At 49.0% G+C, this 14,046-nt stretch overlaps 1 protein-coding gene across 2 annotated transcripts; it reads left to right on the plus strand.

Moving 5' to 3' along the window:
* Positions 1-1,497: 1,497 nt before the first annotated feature.
* LOC125334455 (cytochrome P450 3A29-like) lies at positions 1,498-13,765 on the plus strand. Of its 2 annotated transcripts, XM_048321289.1 has the most exons (14): positions 1,498-1,646; positions 2,473-2,566; positions 3,667-3,719; positions 4,835-4,934; positions 5,325-5,438; positions 6,029-6,117; positions 6,679-6,827; positions 7,331-7,451; positions 7,509-7,515; positions 7,770-7,854; positions 8,502-8,662; positions 8,841-9,067; positions 10,505-10,667; positions 12,631-13,765. In XM_048321289.1, the coding sequence occupies exons 1-14, from the start codon at positions 1,576-1,578 to the stop codon at positions 12,724-12,726; spliced, it is 1,530 nt and encodes a 509-aa protein (XP_048177246.1). In that variant the 5' UTR covers positions 1,498-1,575; the 3' UTR covers positions 12,727-13,765. The 2 variants fall into 2 exon arrangements, with proteins under 2 accessions (XP_048177246.1, XP_048177247.1); XM_048321290.1 differs by lacking the exon at positions 7,509-7,515 and having other exon boundaries at positions 7,331-7,476.
* Positions 13,766-14,046: the final 281 nt, after the last annotated feature.

Consider the following 14,046-nt stretch of genomic DNA (forward strand, 5'->3'; position numbering starts at 1 on the left):
CTTTATGTCCTTCTGGTATGGGACCTGTCAAGGAGAAGAACCAGCCTCTGGATGCAAGAGAAGGGATAACTCCCTGAGTACAGTTGCTTCAAGGTGTCTTAAAAGGGGCAGATCCCATAAAATGGAGAATAAAGTTCTTGTCACAGCAGGCTGCTTGAGCTCAGTTCTTCAGAGCAGCCTGGAGAAGCAGGAATCAGGGATGTGCCTCCATAAAATGGTTAATTGATTACTGTCAGCAAGTGGTTATGTGAATCATTGAGCACATCGAGGCTGTGCAATGCTGGAGATGTCTGAGACACTGACCTACCAAGACTGGCAGTGCTGCTGCTCAGCTCTTCCACATAAGTGTGGAGGTGACTGCTGGACCCACCCGCAGCTCAGCCCATGCTGCATGTGTTTTATGAGACAAAAGAAATGTTTGGGCAGAGGCAAAATCCACTGCTGGCCTGTGGGTAGAGCCACGTGAGATCTGACTGGCAGGTAATTGCAGAAGCACTTGGGTTTCTTTAAGGCTGAGTGTGTCAAAGGCAGGAGAGTAATGTCTGATGCAGGTGAGTGTGATGTGCATGGAGGGTCCTTAGCTGGGTCCATGTGGCTCTAGTGGTGCGTTCAGGGAACACGGAGAAGGGGACAGTCCTGGACTGAACAGAGGAAGAGATTTGTGGCCCTTCCCAGTGTGATGGGAACGAAGGACACCATGTGCTGACCCATCCCCATACCTGCCCAGCAGCACGAGATGTTTGCATATGCTGGAACTAAACTGGCCAGAGGCCCCAATGTGTCTCCATACACGTAATGCATTTCCCATTTCGCTGACAGAAAGCAGCCAGTCCCGTGTCTGTGTCTGAGGGGGAAACTGAGCTGCCTAAAGCCAAATAGCATCATTTTGTGCACCCTGAGTGCGGCGAGGACGGATGGGGATGTGGGAATCCATCCCCAGGTGACACGGCTAGGGAGTGCTGGCGCTGTGCCCGCGCACCGCCCGGCCCTCAGCACCTCCTGCCCTGCCCTGGTGGCTCCCTGGGGGTGGCAGGGCACCGAAGGCACCGCTCCCAGCAGCGGGACATCAGGCAGAGCCTCCGCCGGCACAGGCGCGACTACAAGTTATGCTGCCACATAGATACAGGACTGTATCTTGCAAAGGATCTGCCTGAGGGCAACGAGCCCCTTTCAGCCTGGGCAGGTGTTGGGTGCAGGTCTGCGTCCTCCTGGACCCTAAACAGGAGCTACAGGACATGATACATGGAGGTGAGAGAGGAGGCACAGGGGAAGGTGCAGACACAGACAGCCCCCGGAGCTGGAACAGACGGGACGCAGGAGCAGCTCCTTGTCCCTCCACAGGCAGCGCGAGGAGCTCGGGGCGCTGCCGCCCTTTGCTCCGTTTGAGCAAACCGCCCTCTCAGCGATTTCTTGCCCCAGGGGGAGCGGGGACCGACACCCCGGTCCGGGGGGACGCGCCCGGGGCCCGGCCCTGAGGCTCCGAGCGGGCGGGGAAGCGCCGCCTCCCGCATGTGATGGCGGGCAGAGCCTGGGCCGGGCAGCGGCGGCGGCAGGAGCGGGCGGACAGCGGGCACCATGCAGCTCCTGCCTAGCTTGTCTCCCGTCACCTGGCTGCTCCTCATCGCCTTCCTGTGCCTCGTGGCCCTGTAAGTAGAGGCCGGTCCCCTGGGGGACCGGGCAGGAGGAGAGCCCGGTGCCGGCGAGGTTCGAGTGAATTAGCGCTGCCCTCAGGGCACAGCGAGGGCTGCTCAGGGGGGCAGCGCGGCCCCGCTGCCAGCGGGAAGGAGCGAGCTGGGCTGGACGGGGTGAATTATAGGGAATCCTTGATTATTATTTTTTTTTAAACTTTTCCCAAGAAGGAGTAACTTCCGGGTGTTTAAAGACAGCAGCGCCCGTGGCGTCCTTGGACTGTGCGAGCTGGGAGCAGCGCAGGGTGATGCCGGAGCTGCTGCCAGCAGAACCCCCCGATTAAGTAGTTCTGTTGGCAAAACTTAGGCTTATGTGGCTCAGGGGAACTGTAATGAGCTATGCAGGCAAAAACTTAATTTTGCTGTGGTAATTTATGTCCCTGCCGTGCCGCTGTAGCGCGGCCACCTGAGCATCGCAGGAGGTCTTGGCAAAGACTAACACAAGGGCAAGCCTCAGCTTCAGAACTCAGTCGCTCCGAGGCACGGCAGTCTGATCTGGGCGGCTAAATGAGGCCCTGAATAAAGCCCTGAGGTGCCCATGTACGCTGGTTTGCCTAGGCTGGGCTGCAGCTCCTTTCAGCCCTTGTCTTCCATCAAAACATACCCCAGGTGATCCTGCATTTACTGCAAAGAGTATCCTCAGCAGGGCTGCTGCTGTCCATAATTTCAGCTTTCTCTGTGAAATGTGACAGGAATCAGTTATTTAAGCAGTTCCCGTGCTTCAGGAAGAAGTATCTTGTGTTTTCATTGCATAAGTGCTTCTCACATGCTCTTTGCTTGGCAGCTATGGGATATGGCCCTACCGGACCTTCAAGAAGCTGGGCATTCCTGGCCCAAGGCCTCTGCCGTTTGTGGGGACTTTCCTGGAGTACCAGCATGTGAGTACCAGCAGCTGCTGCTCTGTAGTGCCTTAGAGCCTTCTTGTGGCTGATGCTGTTTGCCCCATTCTTTGGGCATCTCTCTCCTCTGTCCTTGATTCAGTCAGATGAAAATTATGCTTTTAGGTGGGAAGCTCTCTGGACACACAGAGAACATGAAAGTTCAGGCTGACCTAAATGAGGTGTGCTGTGTTTTAAAACTACTTTGTAGTTCAAGTTTTTTGTTTGTCCCTGTGTTTCTACCTGCTCTTGAGCAGCTGAAGTTCTGTTAGAAACAACAACAAAAAAAAAATATTGGAGAGATGCCTAAGACTGTTGTTTTCTGGGAACTGCATGTTTTTTTGCCCTTTCTATCATCAACATGAAGAGGCTGAATTAGCCTCAGCAATGCCTCATCCAACCATTTGCTGTTGGGCCAGACAAATAGATTTTTAAATAAAACTCAAGTAATATCAAACTACCAAACCTTGTCACATAACGAGGCAGTAGCTGATCCCAGGTAATTGATTGCAAATGCAGAACAAGTGTATTGGCTTCAATAAAAGAGGTGTTCTACTTGTGTTTGCTGGGTTTACATCACGCATGTTGCCTCTTACTAATGGTTTAGTGAGTGTTACGTGTCCCATAAGTTTCATCCTTACACGTAACGTCATTTAAAACCCTGATGGAAACAAATAAAAATCCATGTTCACTCCAGTTCAGTAACTGCAGAGGAAGATCATATGAGGACAAGGCAGCAGCAGCTCTTAACTTGTTGAGCTGAAGGTGAAAGGACACCCTGGGATCTAGTTTTGCCTCCTAACTCTGCTCACTAAAACTTTGTACCCTGTCATACCTTGTCTTCGTTACATTTTTAGATCAGATTTGCTGGTGGAAGTTGAAAGTGCCTTTTTTTTTTTTTTTTAATCTCTGCTCTCTTTTTTCTCTCCAATGCAAATGTCCCCTAAGCATCTATGTAATGCTTAAGAGGACCATGCACCTGCCAACCTCAACCTCTGCCACTTAGAATGGGGCTGTGGGATGCACTGTGCTGCCAGCTGTGACCTGCTTTGATCACTTTTCACTGGCAAACTGTTCATTTCTCCTTTCTTCTTTTGCAGGGAGTCCACAAATTTGATCAGAAATGCTTTGAAAAGTATGGAAAAATCTGGGGGTGAGTTTCTGCAGAACAAAACTACAAGTTTGGGGTGCTCTGCAGCCCCAAAATAGAATGGGAAAAGGTACGCCACTGTCATGTGTTTCAGCACTGTAATTCCAGCAGTGACAGCCTGGGAGAATTGAGGTTCACCACTGGGAAAGTCTCCACCCATCTCTCCAAGGCTTCTCTCCGGCTGGGATTTCAGTGTGCTGTGGGGCTGGGATGGTGATGACCAGTTTGTGGGGTCATTTGTTTGCAGAAGCTTTGAAAATCACCTCCACTGCTTGGTGTCAAACTGAGCCTCCTGCCTTTGAAGCTGCTCTTCTGTGTGTCTGGAGCAGAAAGCAAGCTGCAGGCTGCCACGGTGTTTTTCATCTTGCTCCCTGCTTCTCCCAGAGCTGGGGCACAAGCTAACTTTCAACCTGCCTCCCTGCTCCCTGCACAGTGCTTCTTTTGTGTAGGGGCCTCTTATCATGTTTCTACTGAGAGCCTCTCAAACCAAAACAAAATTGCTCTGCAAAAAAATCCTGTGAGGCTTCATGAAAACCTGGTGCATTTTTTCTAAAGATTAAATGTTCACAAGCTTCTTGAAGATGGCAGCTTCCCTCAGCTGTGGCCCAAGGCTCCCTGCCCTTTAGCCCACACCATGACTTTTAAGTTTTTCTGTCTCTGTTGATTGGAAAATGGAGGAGACAAATGAGTTTTTTCGCCTCTCAATGCCTTGTAGGCCAGACAGGAAATCTGTTCCCCCCACAGGTGGGTTATTTGGTGTGGATTTCTTGTCTCCAGCCATCAGTAGTAGAAACAGCTCAGACAGCTTGCGTGCAGGGCATCAACATCATGGCAAAAAGCTGCCTTTTATCTAAACCCACACAGCTTTGGCAACTCTTCAGTACCACAGACAATTGCTAGAAATGCTCATGCTGCCCATGTTTGTCACTTTCTTTCCCCTTTATCCTGTTTTACTACATAATAAATAAGTTTCAGCCTCATCCTTCCAGCTGTTTTGTCAGAGTCGACTCAGGTGGCCTGAACCAGTTGTGCCATGGCTCTGGCCATGGACGGAGCAGGCTGCTTTTGCTCCAGCTGACCATGAAGGATGAACTGACTGTGGGTTTCTCTTGGCATAGGATTTATGATGGCAGGCAGCCCGTGCTGGCTGTTTTGGACCCCATCCTCATCAAAAACATCCTGGTGAAAGAGTGCTACAACATTTTTACTAATCGCCGGGTAGGTGCCTAGTCCCATGCTTTGCTGTCCAGTACAGAGTACATGCAGCAAGAAAGGAGTTTCTTCTTGTTTTCTGTTCTCCTCTGAGCCTTTCAGCAAGTACTTGCTCTCTGATGTGCCCCAGTTTATTGATGGTACCAACATCAAAACTCTGCTAGAGACGTGTAGGGACCACTCTGGCTGGGACATTGGGCCATCAGCCTGGTTGTGCCCTAGGGCTGATGTCATTTATGACTCTTAGACTTTTGTTTCCATTTCTGTTTACTGGTTGAGGTAGAGCTGGCATGACTTCAGGGGCTGAGTCAACACTCCATGGAAGGCTTTTCTTTGCATTTCTGTCATGTGGAAGTGGGCTGTAAACATTCTCCTGTCTCCTGTTCTCCTGTGCAGAACTTTGGTCTGAACGGGATCCTGGAGTCGGCCCTCAATGTGGCTGCAGATGAGCAGTGGAAAAGGATTCGTACAGTGCTGTCTCCAACCTTCACCAGTGGGAAGCTGAAGGAGGTAAAGCTCAGGCCACTGGTACTTTGCATCAGTAGCTGGAGAGAGAACTGAGCTGTTTCTGAGTGCAGACCTTCCCCTCAAATGGGGAAGTTGCCCTGTTTGGCAGGACCACATCCATGAACACCTGCATTGTTGGTACCGTTCAGCAATACAGTGTCTGTCTGCCATCCCAGGGAGGGAGTCAGGAGAAGGGGTGGGGGATGAAACAGCACACAAGTATTGCAAGCTGGGGCTGTTGGCACTATGGCCTGTATGTTCATCCTGTTAAACACATCACTCAGGCCATGGTTGTCCATTTTCTATGTGCCCAGGAGCCATGTTCACTCCCAGCTGGAGTGGATGCTTAGCTGGAATGGGAGCTGTGTGTGGATTTTTGGAGGAGAGCCTTGCTCAGTGCTAGTCAGATGAGCTCTCTGGGCAGGTTGTTAAGATGAGAGAAAGCGACGTCCGAGGCCTGGAAATGAGTTTCCCCTTGCTTGCACTTCCCCCCACAAGCCGTACATGGCAAGTGGCAGATGGCAGTGTGGCCCAGCCTTGTTTGGTGTCAGGGAAAGAGTCAATAGTGCTTTCTGCTTTGGTTTGCATTTCAGATGTTCCCTATCATTAATCACTATGGTGAAAAACTAGTGAAAAACACTGAGAAGAAAGTGGCTAATGATGAGTTTGTGGCTGCGAAGGAGTGAGTAACTGTGTGAGGCTGACAGCAAAGGGTTTGTATTCAGTGTGGGGAGGAGCCTGTTCTGGAGAGCCTTTTCTGCACTGCAGCATGGAGCCCTCGTCAGCTATGGAAGGAAACTCCAGAGCAGTCATGGGCATGGCATGTTCCTCAGCAGTGGGCTTGATGTGCTCTGCTTTGCTCAGATGGGAGAGCTGTGCCCTGTTCCCCATTTCATTTTACTGGGGATGCATTTTGAGAAAGGAAGCATTTTCCAGAATTTTTCCAGAAGCTGCACAAGATGTGGTATTTTTGGATGTAATTTTTGCAATCTCTTTTACAGATGAAAATCAGAATATAGTCTTTGTTACCCTGGTCTGCAGTTCAGTGCTTTCCAACTACAGCTTAGGTTTTTGAAGCAGAGAAAAATTGGGGAAATGAATGCAGCTGGGGAAACTTCAGTAAATACAATGGTGGCTACTGCTTTAAGAGAGATTCCCTATCACAAGGATTGTTCCTAGATGGGCTCTTATTTACTGCTGTGGTTGGGTTCATCTCATTCACTCTCTCTTCTTCTCTACTCAGCATTTTTGGAGCTTACAGCATGGATGTGGTGACCAGCACTTCTTTCAGTGTCAGTGTTGCCTGCATGAACAACCCCAATGACCCCTTTGTCACCAACATTAAGAAATTTCTCCAATTCAGTTTCCTAAGTCCTGTGTTTTTACTCATAGGTATGACAAACCACATCTCATACAGCCCTGAATCGATGTCAAAGGTGCTGCATTTTCTGGTAGCTCCCTTATGTCTTTGAGTCCTTTTTGCCATATGGGAGATGCTTAGCACTTTACAGGATTGGATTTACAGTCTCAGATCTGCAGAAATATTTCCCCAGGGAAGCCACAGCCAGGATTTGTACAGCCTCTATGGGTCTTAGCAGCATCCTGCTATGAGCAGAGACCCTGTTTGCAGAGATGCTGGAGAGCTGCTCTATCACAGAGATCTGCACTTATTGTTGTATTGTGGTCATAAGGTAACATGGAGGAGATTCTCTAGTGCTATTGCATCCCAGCCATGGTTAGGTAAAAAAAGATGGAGGCAACAAAAAGGGTCAGGGCAACATCAAAAAGGCAACATCAGGGTCCAGATGTACTGCTCCTTTCTATGCTTTGTGCCAGTTCTGACTTTCTCAGGGCCCCTTTGAGCTCAAGTATGTTGGTCTCTTCTTTCCTTCTAGTGTTGTTCCCCTTTGTTATCCCTGTGCTGGAAAAGATGAAGGTGACTCTGTTACCCTCAGACGTCATGGACTTCTTCAAGAATGTCTTCACAAAACTAAAGAAGGAACGGGGGAAAGGGCAGCAGCACGGTGAGTCCAGCCTAGGTGTCCTCTTCAGGAGAAGTCCTGAGTGCAGGAGGGACCTGGTGGCATCTTCAGAAGCTGTGGTGTGTCACCTGCTCCCCAACCCCACCAAACCTGAGAAAGGCTAGAACCACGCCCTGCTTTTGTGTCCAAGTGGAGAAAACATCTGTGTTCATAGAGGGTCTGTAGTCCAGACCTCATCATGCGCTGAAGCCATGAGCTGTGAGTGGTGAGCAGGTGTCTCAGCAAGGGACTTGTGCTGGACAAGGTTTGCTTCCTCCTCACCCACATCTTCTCTGCCTCTGTTTCTCCCCAGGACCGGGTGGATTTCCTTCAGCTCATGATTGAATCACAGAACTCACGTGATGGCTCCAAGTCTGCGGAGACCAGCTTGGACAAAAGTGTGTCTTGAGATGTGCTCTCCTCTCAGCAGAAAGCAGTAGTTCCTTAGCCATTTAAGAGGGAAGCAGGGAGAGGATTTTAGTCGTTAATCCCATGAAAGATTCAAGATCTCAGTAGTGGGGCTGTAGTGATGTTTATCACAGATCAGCCATATTTTTATTGTGTCCCATTTCCTGGGATAAATCCTGAGGTGTGTTTGTGCAACAAAGAGCAAAGAGTGAGTGTCTCCTTACCCCCATTTCTTTTTTTTGGCCTCTGAAGGCCAGCAATGTTGGCTGTATATCAAAAAGCACACAAAGCACATATTCTTTGTGTACCTTGCTCACCTGTGGGCTCATCTCTGTTCCCAATCCTAGGTAAACTAAGAAAATAATGGCTCAGCCAAGGCACAGTCCCAATCCATCAACCTCAGTCAAGGCAGGATGCTTCTAAACTTTTGAGGTGCCAGGACAGGGTATTTGTTGGACACCCTGCACTGCATCCTGAACCCCTTTGTGGTACCAGAGGGAAAGCTGGATGTTTCCTTTACCAACTGTTACGTAGCTAGGAGTAGCGTTACTTAGACTGGTGACTGGGATCCTGAATTCACGAGGGTTGATTACTGTAGTTTTCAGCTTCTTGTATGTTCCTCTATGCCTTTTTTCAGCATTAAGTGATGAGGAGGTTCTGGCCCAGGCTCTTATCTTTGTCTTTGCTGGTTATGAGACCACCAGCTCCACCCTCAGCTACATAGCCTACAACCTGGCCATCCACCCTGACGTGCAGCAGCGACTCCAGGACGAGGTGGATGCGCACCTGCCTAACAAGGTAAAGGAGGGTGAGAGGATGCTGGGGTTGTTCCCACCTGTGCCTTGCAAACCCAGGTTGGAAACAGAGTGGCAGAGGTGCTGGCCCTGAGACTCCCCCTTCCCTGGAAGCGCTGGGGGGGTGGCTGTGGGGGTGGGAGTTACAGTGCCGTGTTCTCAGCCCCCCATTCCTCTCCCAGGCCACTCCCACGTACAGCGCCATCACTCAGATGGAGTACCTGGATATGGTGGTGAATGAATCCATCCAGCTCTACCCCGCCGGGGGCCGGATTGAGAGGGTCTGCAAGAAGACTGTGGAGCTCAATGGTGTGACTATTCCAGAGGGAATGGTGGTCTTGATCCCAGCCTTCGTGCTGCACCGGGACCCGCAGTATTGGCCAGAGCCGGACGAATTCAGGCCTGAGAGGTGAGGGCCTTGTGGTGGGAATAGCTGCATGCTCCACCTCAGCCCTGGGAGCAGGAATGGCAGCAAAAGTGGGGAATGCGTGATTATAACATTTAAATTAGGCATTTATCATTGTCTGACATCTAGTCCCAGCATTACCGTGAGGGGAGTTTTATGATCTACATCCATAAACTGTGCATGGAATTTAATTAACTGCATTGAAGGGAGCAACAGTGAGAGCAGCTCCCAGCAGCTGTAACACTGAGGGGTTTATGGCCAGATATTAAAGCAAGAGCCATAGGGTGACTGGCACAATGCCCTGCAAATCAGCAGTGGAAGGGCAAAGATGGGTAGGAAATAAAACTTAATTTTTAACTCAAGTTATGAAGCAATCTTTGCTTAGGAGCTCTGTCAGACCCTGCAAAATGAGGCAATAGCCCAAGGCAGACCTGGGATACCATGAACCTGGTAGTCTTCAGGTAGCCACCAAGACATTGAGGCTTGGTCCTGAGAGAGCAGGACGAGACCTCTGCTCTTGCACCTGGAGCTGAAATACCCCTGGAAGCTAATCCTGGTGTGTGGTGACCTTTGGGACAAAATTTGGCAGTGGTATCAAGCAGGAGCACCTACGGAGCCTATGGTCACCTTGTGTTGAATTCAGAAGGAAACACCCAAATGGGAGTGCTCTGGCAATGGGCCAGGCTACACCAGTTGCTCCAGTAGCCACATCCTTATTCCAGTTGTCAAACTGGGCATGGGTAGCTGGACAGGAACTATTTAGGGCTCACTTGCCTTGCTGGGAGTTCGTCAGAGAGATGTGCTGATGTCTCAGTAGTGAGATACTTCACTTCTGACTTAGCACGGCTGAGGTTTGTACCTGGACCTCATGCTCTGGGAATGAAAAGCTTTCTGACATGAAAACTAGCTGATCACTAAGAAGTATTACTGAAAATGCTCAGTGGCAAATTTCTCTGTGAAGCTGATTGTTCTTCCCTGTTTTTCATGATGAGGAAAGGAGTGGGGCTGACATGTCTCAAAAGCAGCCCTGCCTTTAGTCACGCAGGGGGAGAACATCTTTGTGTTCACTCGGTCCTTTGATCTACAGGGAAGCTGTGGAGCTGTAGACCTCTGTGGTTTAGGGTTTGAAATCTGGGTTCCGTTTGAGAGCTGAGAGAGAGTTTTGAGAAAAGAGTAGTTACAAAATCCATTAGTGTATTTCAGTATTCCCAGGTCACTCAAAGCACCTGGATTTGCACAACCAAATCCGAGCAGTAGGATAAAAGCAGAGGCATAAGGTATCTGTTGAGACAGAAATAAAGAACTTAGCTGGATTCTTCTTATATGCACAGAAGCACAAAAAGCTTTTGCCTTCCCAGACCCCTCATCACTTCAGATTTGGAAGCTGACACATCCTGGAACAGTAGCTCTTGCTAACTTGGTTTTTTTGGTTGTAATCAGGTTCAGTAAAGAGAACAAAGATGGTATTGACCCCTACACCTTCCTGCCATTTGGGGCTGGCCCCAGGAACTGCATAGGGATGAGGTTTGCTCTCCTCACTGTGAAAGTGGCTGTGGTCGTCCTGTTGCAGAACTTCTCCTTCAGAACCTGCAAAGACACACCGGTGAGGATGTGGGGTGGTGTGTCTCGTTATCTTCCCTTACTCCCACTGAGATGGTCCTACTGTTACATGGGAATAACTGTTTAAATCTCAGTTAATTTTAAGGGGTTCGCCGCAATTTACTGAGGCTTTTTTTAATTCTCTAGAGAAGCATATTTAATTTTGGTGGGATGTTTAGGCTGAAATCCCTGAAGTCCTGTGCCTATCTTTGGGTTCACCTAAATTGTGGGATGCTCTCTCCCCCACAGTGCACTGTCAGTCTGTTTGACCCAGCTTAGGAAGACCCTGCTCCAGAGAGCAAGAAAAGAATATCCCCCAGCTCAAGCCAAAGCTGTGCTTTGCAACACAAACATGGCTGTTCTCTGTGGGACATCCCAGACACCAAAATTCATCTCTTACAGGCCAGGGCAGTCCCTTAAGGGTAGCAATTTTCAAACAAACACAATCTGGGTTAAGTTTGAATTGGTGACCCTCTCCCTCTTTTAGACTAAGCAGGATCCCACCAGGCTTTGGTTTTGCCCAGCATTTGGTTTTTGCCCCGTGAATGCTGCATACAGTACTGATGGGATGGGCCTGGCAGGGTGGGAGTGCTTGACGTGAAATAAGTGCAGGAGTTGTTGGAAATGATCTGTCAGTCCAGCCCTGCTGAGGGGACGGCAGCTCCCTGTGCCTCAGGCAGGCAGCACTACGGTGTTTTCAGCCCAACCCAGCTCCCTGCAATCACTGCTGCGAGAGGCTGGGCCATTATTACATCCTGTTGGTGAGGAGAGCTTGGGAAATCAGAGCAGAGGGGGCAACAAGTCACTCAAAGGACGTTTGTTGTAAGAAACAGAAAAATCCTTATTAAATTATTACTTGGCTCGGGTGCTCAGCTGGAATCTCTGCAGATTCAGATTGCAGCTCAACTAGTAACCTGGAGGTGAAAGACTGTAATAGTCCATTAACAATGCAGTGACCTATCCACCCTCCCCCAAGTCTAATGACATTTTTCTAGTCCTCTGCAATCCATAAAATTGATTCTTTTTATAACTGCCTTTAATTAAAAGGAGACAAGTTAAATATGTATTGTATTATTGGTGCCCATAGGTTTATGGAGTTCTTTCAGCCCTTTTTTCTACAGAAGGTGTCATGTACATCAGATCAGAGTGGGAGGGAAAACTTCATGCTGGATCATCCCTTTGGAACATGTGTATGGAAGCTGCAGCCTCTTCTCACTGCTTCACTGATGGCACATTGGGCTCCAAGCCATACTGCTTAAATTTTCTGAAACAAAGCTTACTGGGATATGGGGTCTGAATGTGGCCTGTTGGGCTGGGTGTGTCACCCTTGTCCTGAGGGGGAGAGGAGGAGCTGGGATATGAGCACCATCCATTGGTGGGGGAGACTTAAAACACTTTCCTCCCGAAAGAAGACTCCCTCCAACACCAGCTTTAAACATTGCTTCTAATGAGATTCCCAGCCTACCCCATGGAAACCTTTTCACGTGGGGATGCTTTTGCTTTGGAACTCGCTCTGAGCAGCGATTTTAGTTTTGCTCTTCCTAGAGAGCTTATTGCTCCTCCAGCTCCCATTATGGTTTAGCTGCCCTTAGCACTAACACACTTCTGCATTAAACAAAATGGCACTGCATGCCCCCATTTAGCTGCAGCTCCCTGGGTGGGATTTGGCTGCTCTTCCCTCCATGTGCAGCCTGTTGATCAGTGCAGCGAGCTCTTCGTACCTCGCCACATGAGAGCCCGAACTCACCAACCAGTTTATCCAAGAGCTGAGGGCTGTTAAACACCAGCTGGTAGCTGCTTTGCATGAGCAATAGTGATGCTCCTGCTGTAGGTACACCTGTGAGTTGGGAAATGCATTGAAAACAAGTGGTAGCTGGGATGTGTGTGAGCTGTAGGGCTCCTGTTATCCTGTCTGTCCTTTCTCCCAGCTGATATGGCTGTTTTGTTGTTTTTTCCTCCTGCTGAAGATCCCACTGGTCCTGGACTCGAAAGGTTTCATGCAGCCAAAGAAGCCCATTGTCCTGAAGATGGTCCCCAGAGACCAGGCTGACCTGAAGAAGTGAAGAAAGCAGGAACAGAGCAAGAGACTCTTATTTAATGGTGCCTCCTTCCCCTCTTGAGAGGAGACCAAGTTAATGTGTTCGCTGTAGGAATATCAGGGGTGCAACCCCCCCATTTCATGGGGGTTTGGCCCAGCACAATTACATGAGCATTATCCTAATGAACACGATCCCCAGGTCCTGCTGTCCCCAATCACAATAGGCATTTTGCAAGACCATTTGCACTCGAGTTATTTGGGCATTTTTTTCTCTCTCTCTGAAGAGGCACTTTTCTAAGCAATTTGATTCCAGACATTGTCAGTCTCTTCTGGCAGTGTAATTTAAATCAAGATAGGGAGAGCAAATTGCACATAGTTAAGTAATGCTGCCATTGCTCCTGTTCCCACTGCCTGCTGGGTGACTTTGTGTGTCTTCTGGTTTTATTCTCCTGGGAATGCAGAGCTGTCCGGGGCTATTTCCTCAGCTCTATGCTATGACCCTGACAGGTGTTAAAATGGTCACGTCCTTTAAGGACTGAATGCCTGCAGCAGATTTTCTGATGCTGATTTATTTAGATTTTGGTATGATTTTAGATGGCTTTTGTGTGATTCCAAGTGCGGATGAGTTCACTGGAGGAGCCCAGAGAGAAGCAGTTACCCCTAATGACTGGAGATTTGCAGAGTGGGAGAGAAGTGTCCCACATGTGTTGCCTGATTGTTTGCTTATTTTATCGTGGGCATGCAGCCATCTCCCATGGAAGGGATTGTCAACACAGGTACCATCCATACTGCAATCATGACACCTTTTAGTCTGATTTATATTAGGCTGCTGCAAGACCAGCGTAACTAAATTAATAATTATGCAGGGTGCAGCACTGAGAGTCTTCGGATGTCCTGGACAACCCTGTCTGGAAGAAAGGTCCCTTTGCCTATTGAGAGCTTCAAAATCTTGCCAAACTTCGTAATTTTTGTACAGTCTAGAATTTCATATTATTCCTCCAAAATCTGCTGCTGGAATGCTAACTGCAATAAAAAGTTCACTTACCTCTCCTATGACCAGCTGATGCCAGTCTCTGCTGCTCTGCTTTCTCCATACACAAGTGACTCCATCTGAAGATCCCATAAGCCTTTGGCCAGGTGACAACATCCCATCACCTCTCCCAGCTGGATTCCTCCCTTCTTTGGTGGGATTCTCAAAAATCAGTGCTGCGGAGTGGAGATAGAAGCTTTCTTGTTCAATTCCTTCTTCTGCTGTCACCTTGTGACACCACGAATCACTGGGCAGGTGGTCCTGCTTCTCTCAGCCAAGCATTTGTTTTGCTGTGAGAGTGGAGGGATTTGATTC

This window comes from Corvus hawaiiensis, chromosome 16 (genome assembly GCF_020740725.1).
Source record: "Corvus hawaiiensis isolate bCorHaw1 chromosome 16, bCorHaw1.pri.cur, whole genome shotgun sequence".
Classification (NCBI taxonomy): Eukaryota; Metazoa; Chordata; class Aves; order Passeriformes; family Corvidae; genus Corvus; species Corvus hawaiiensis.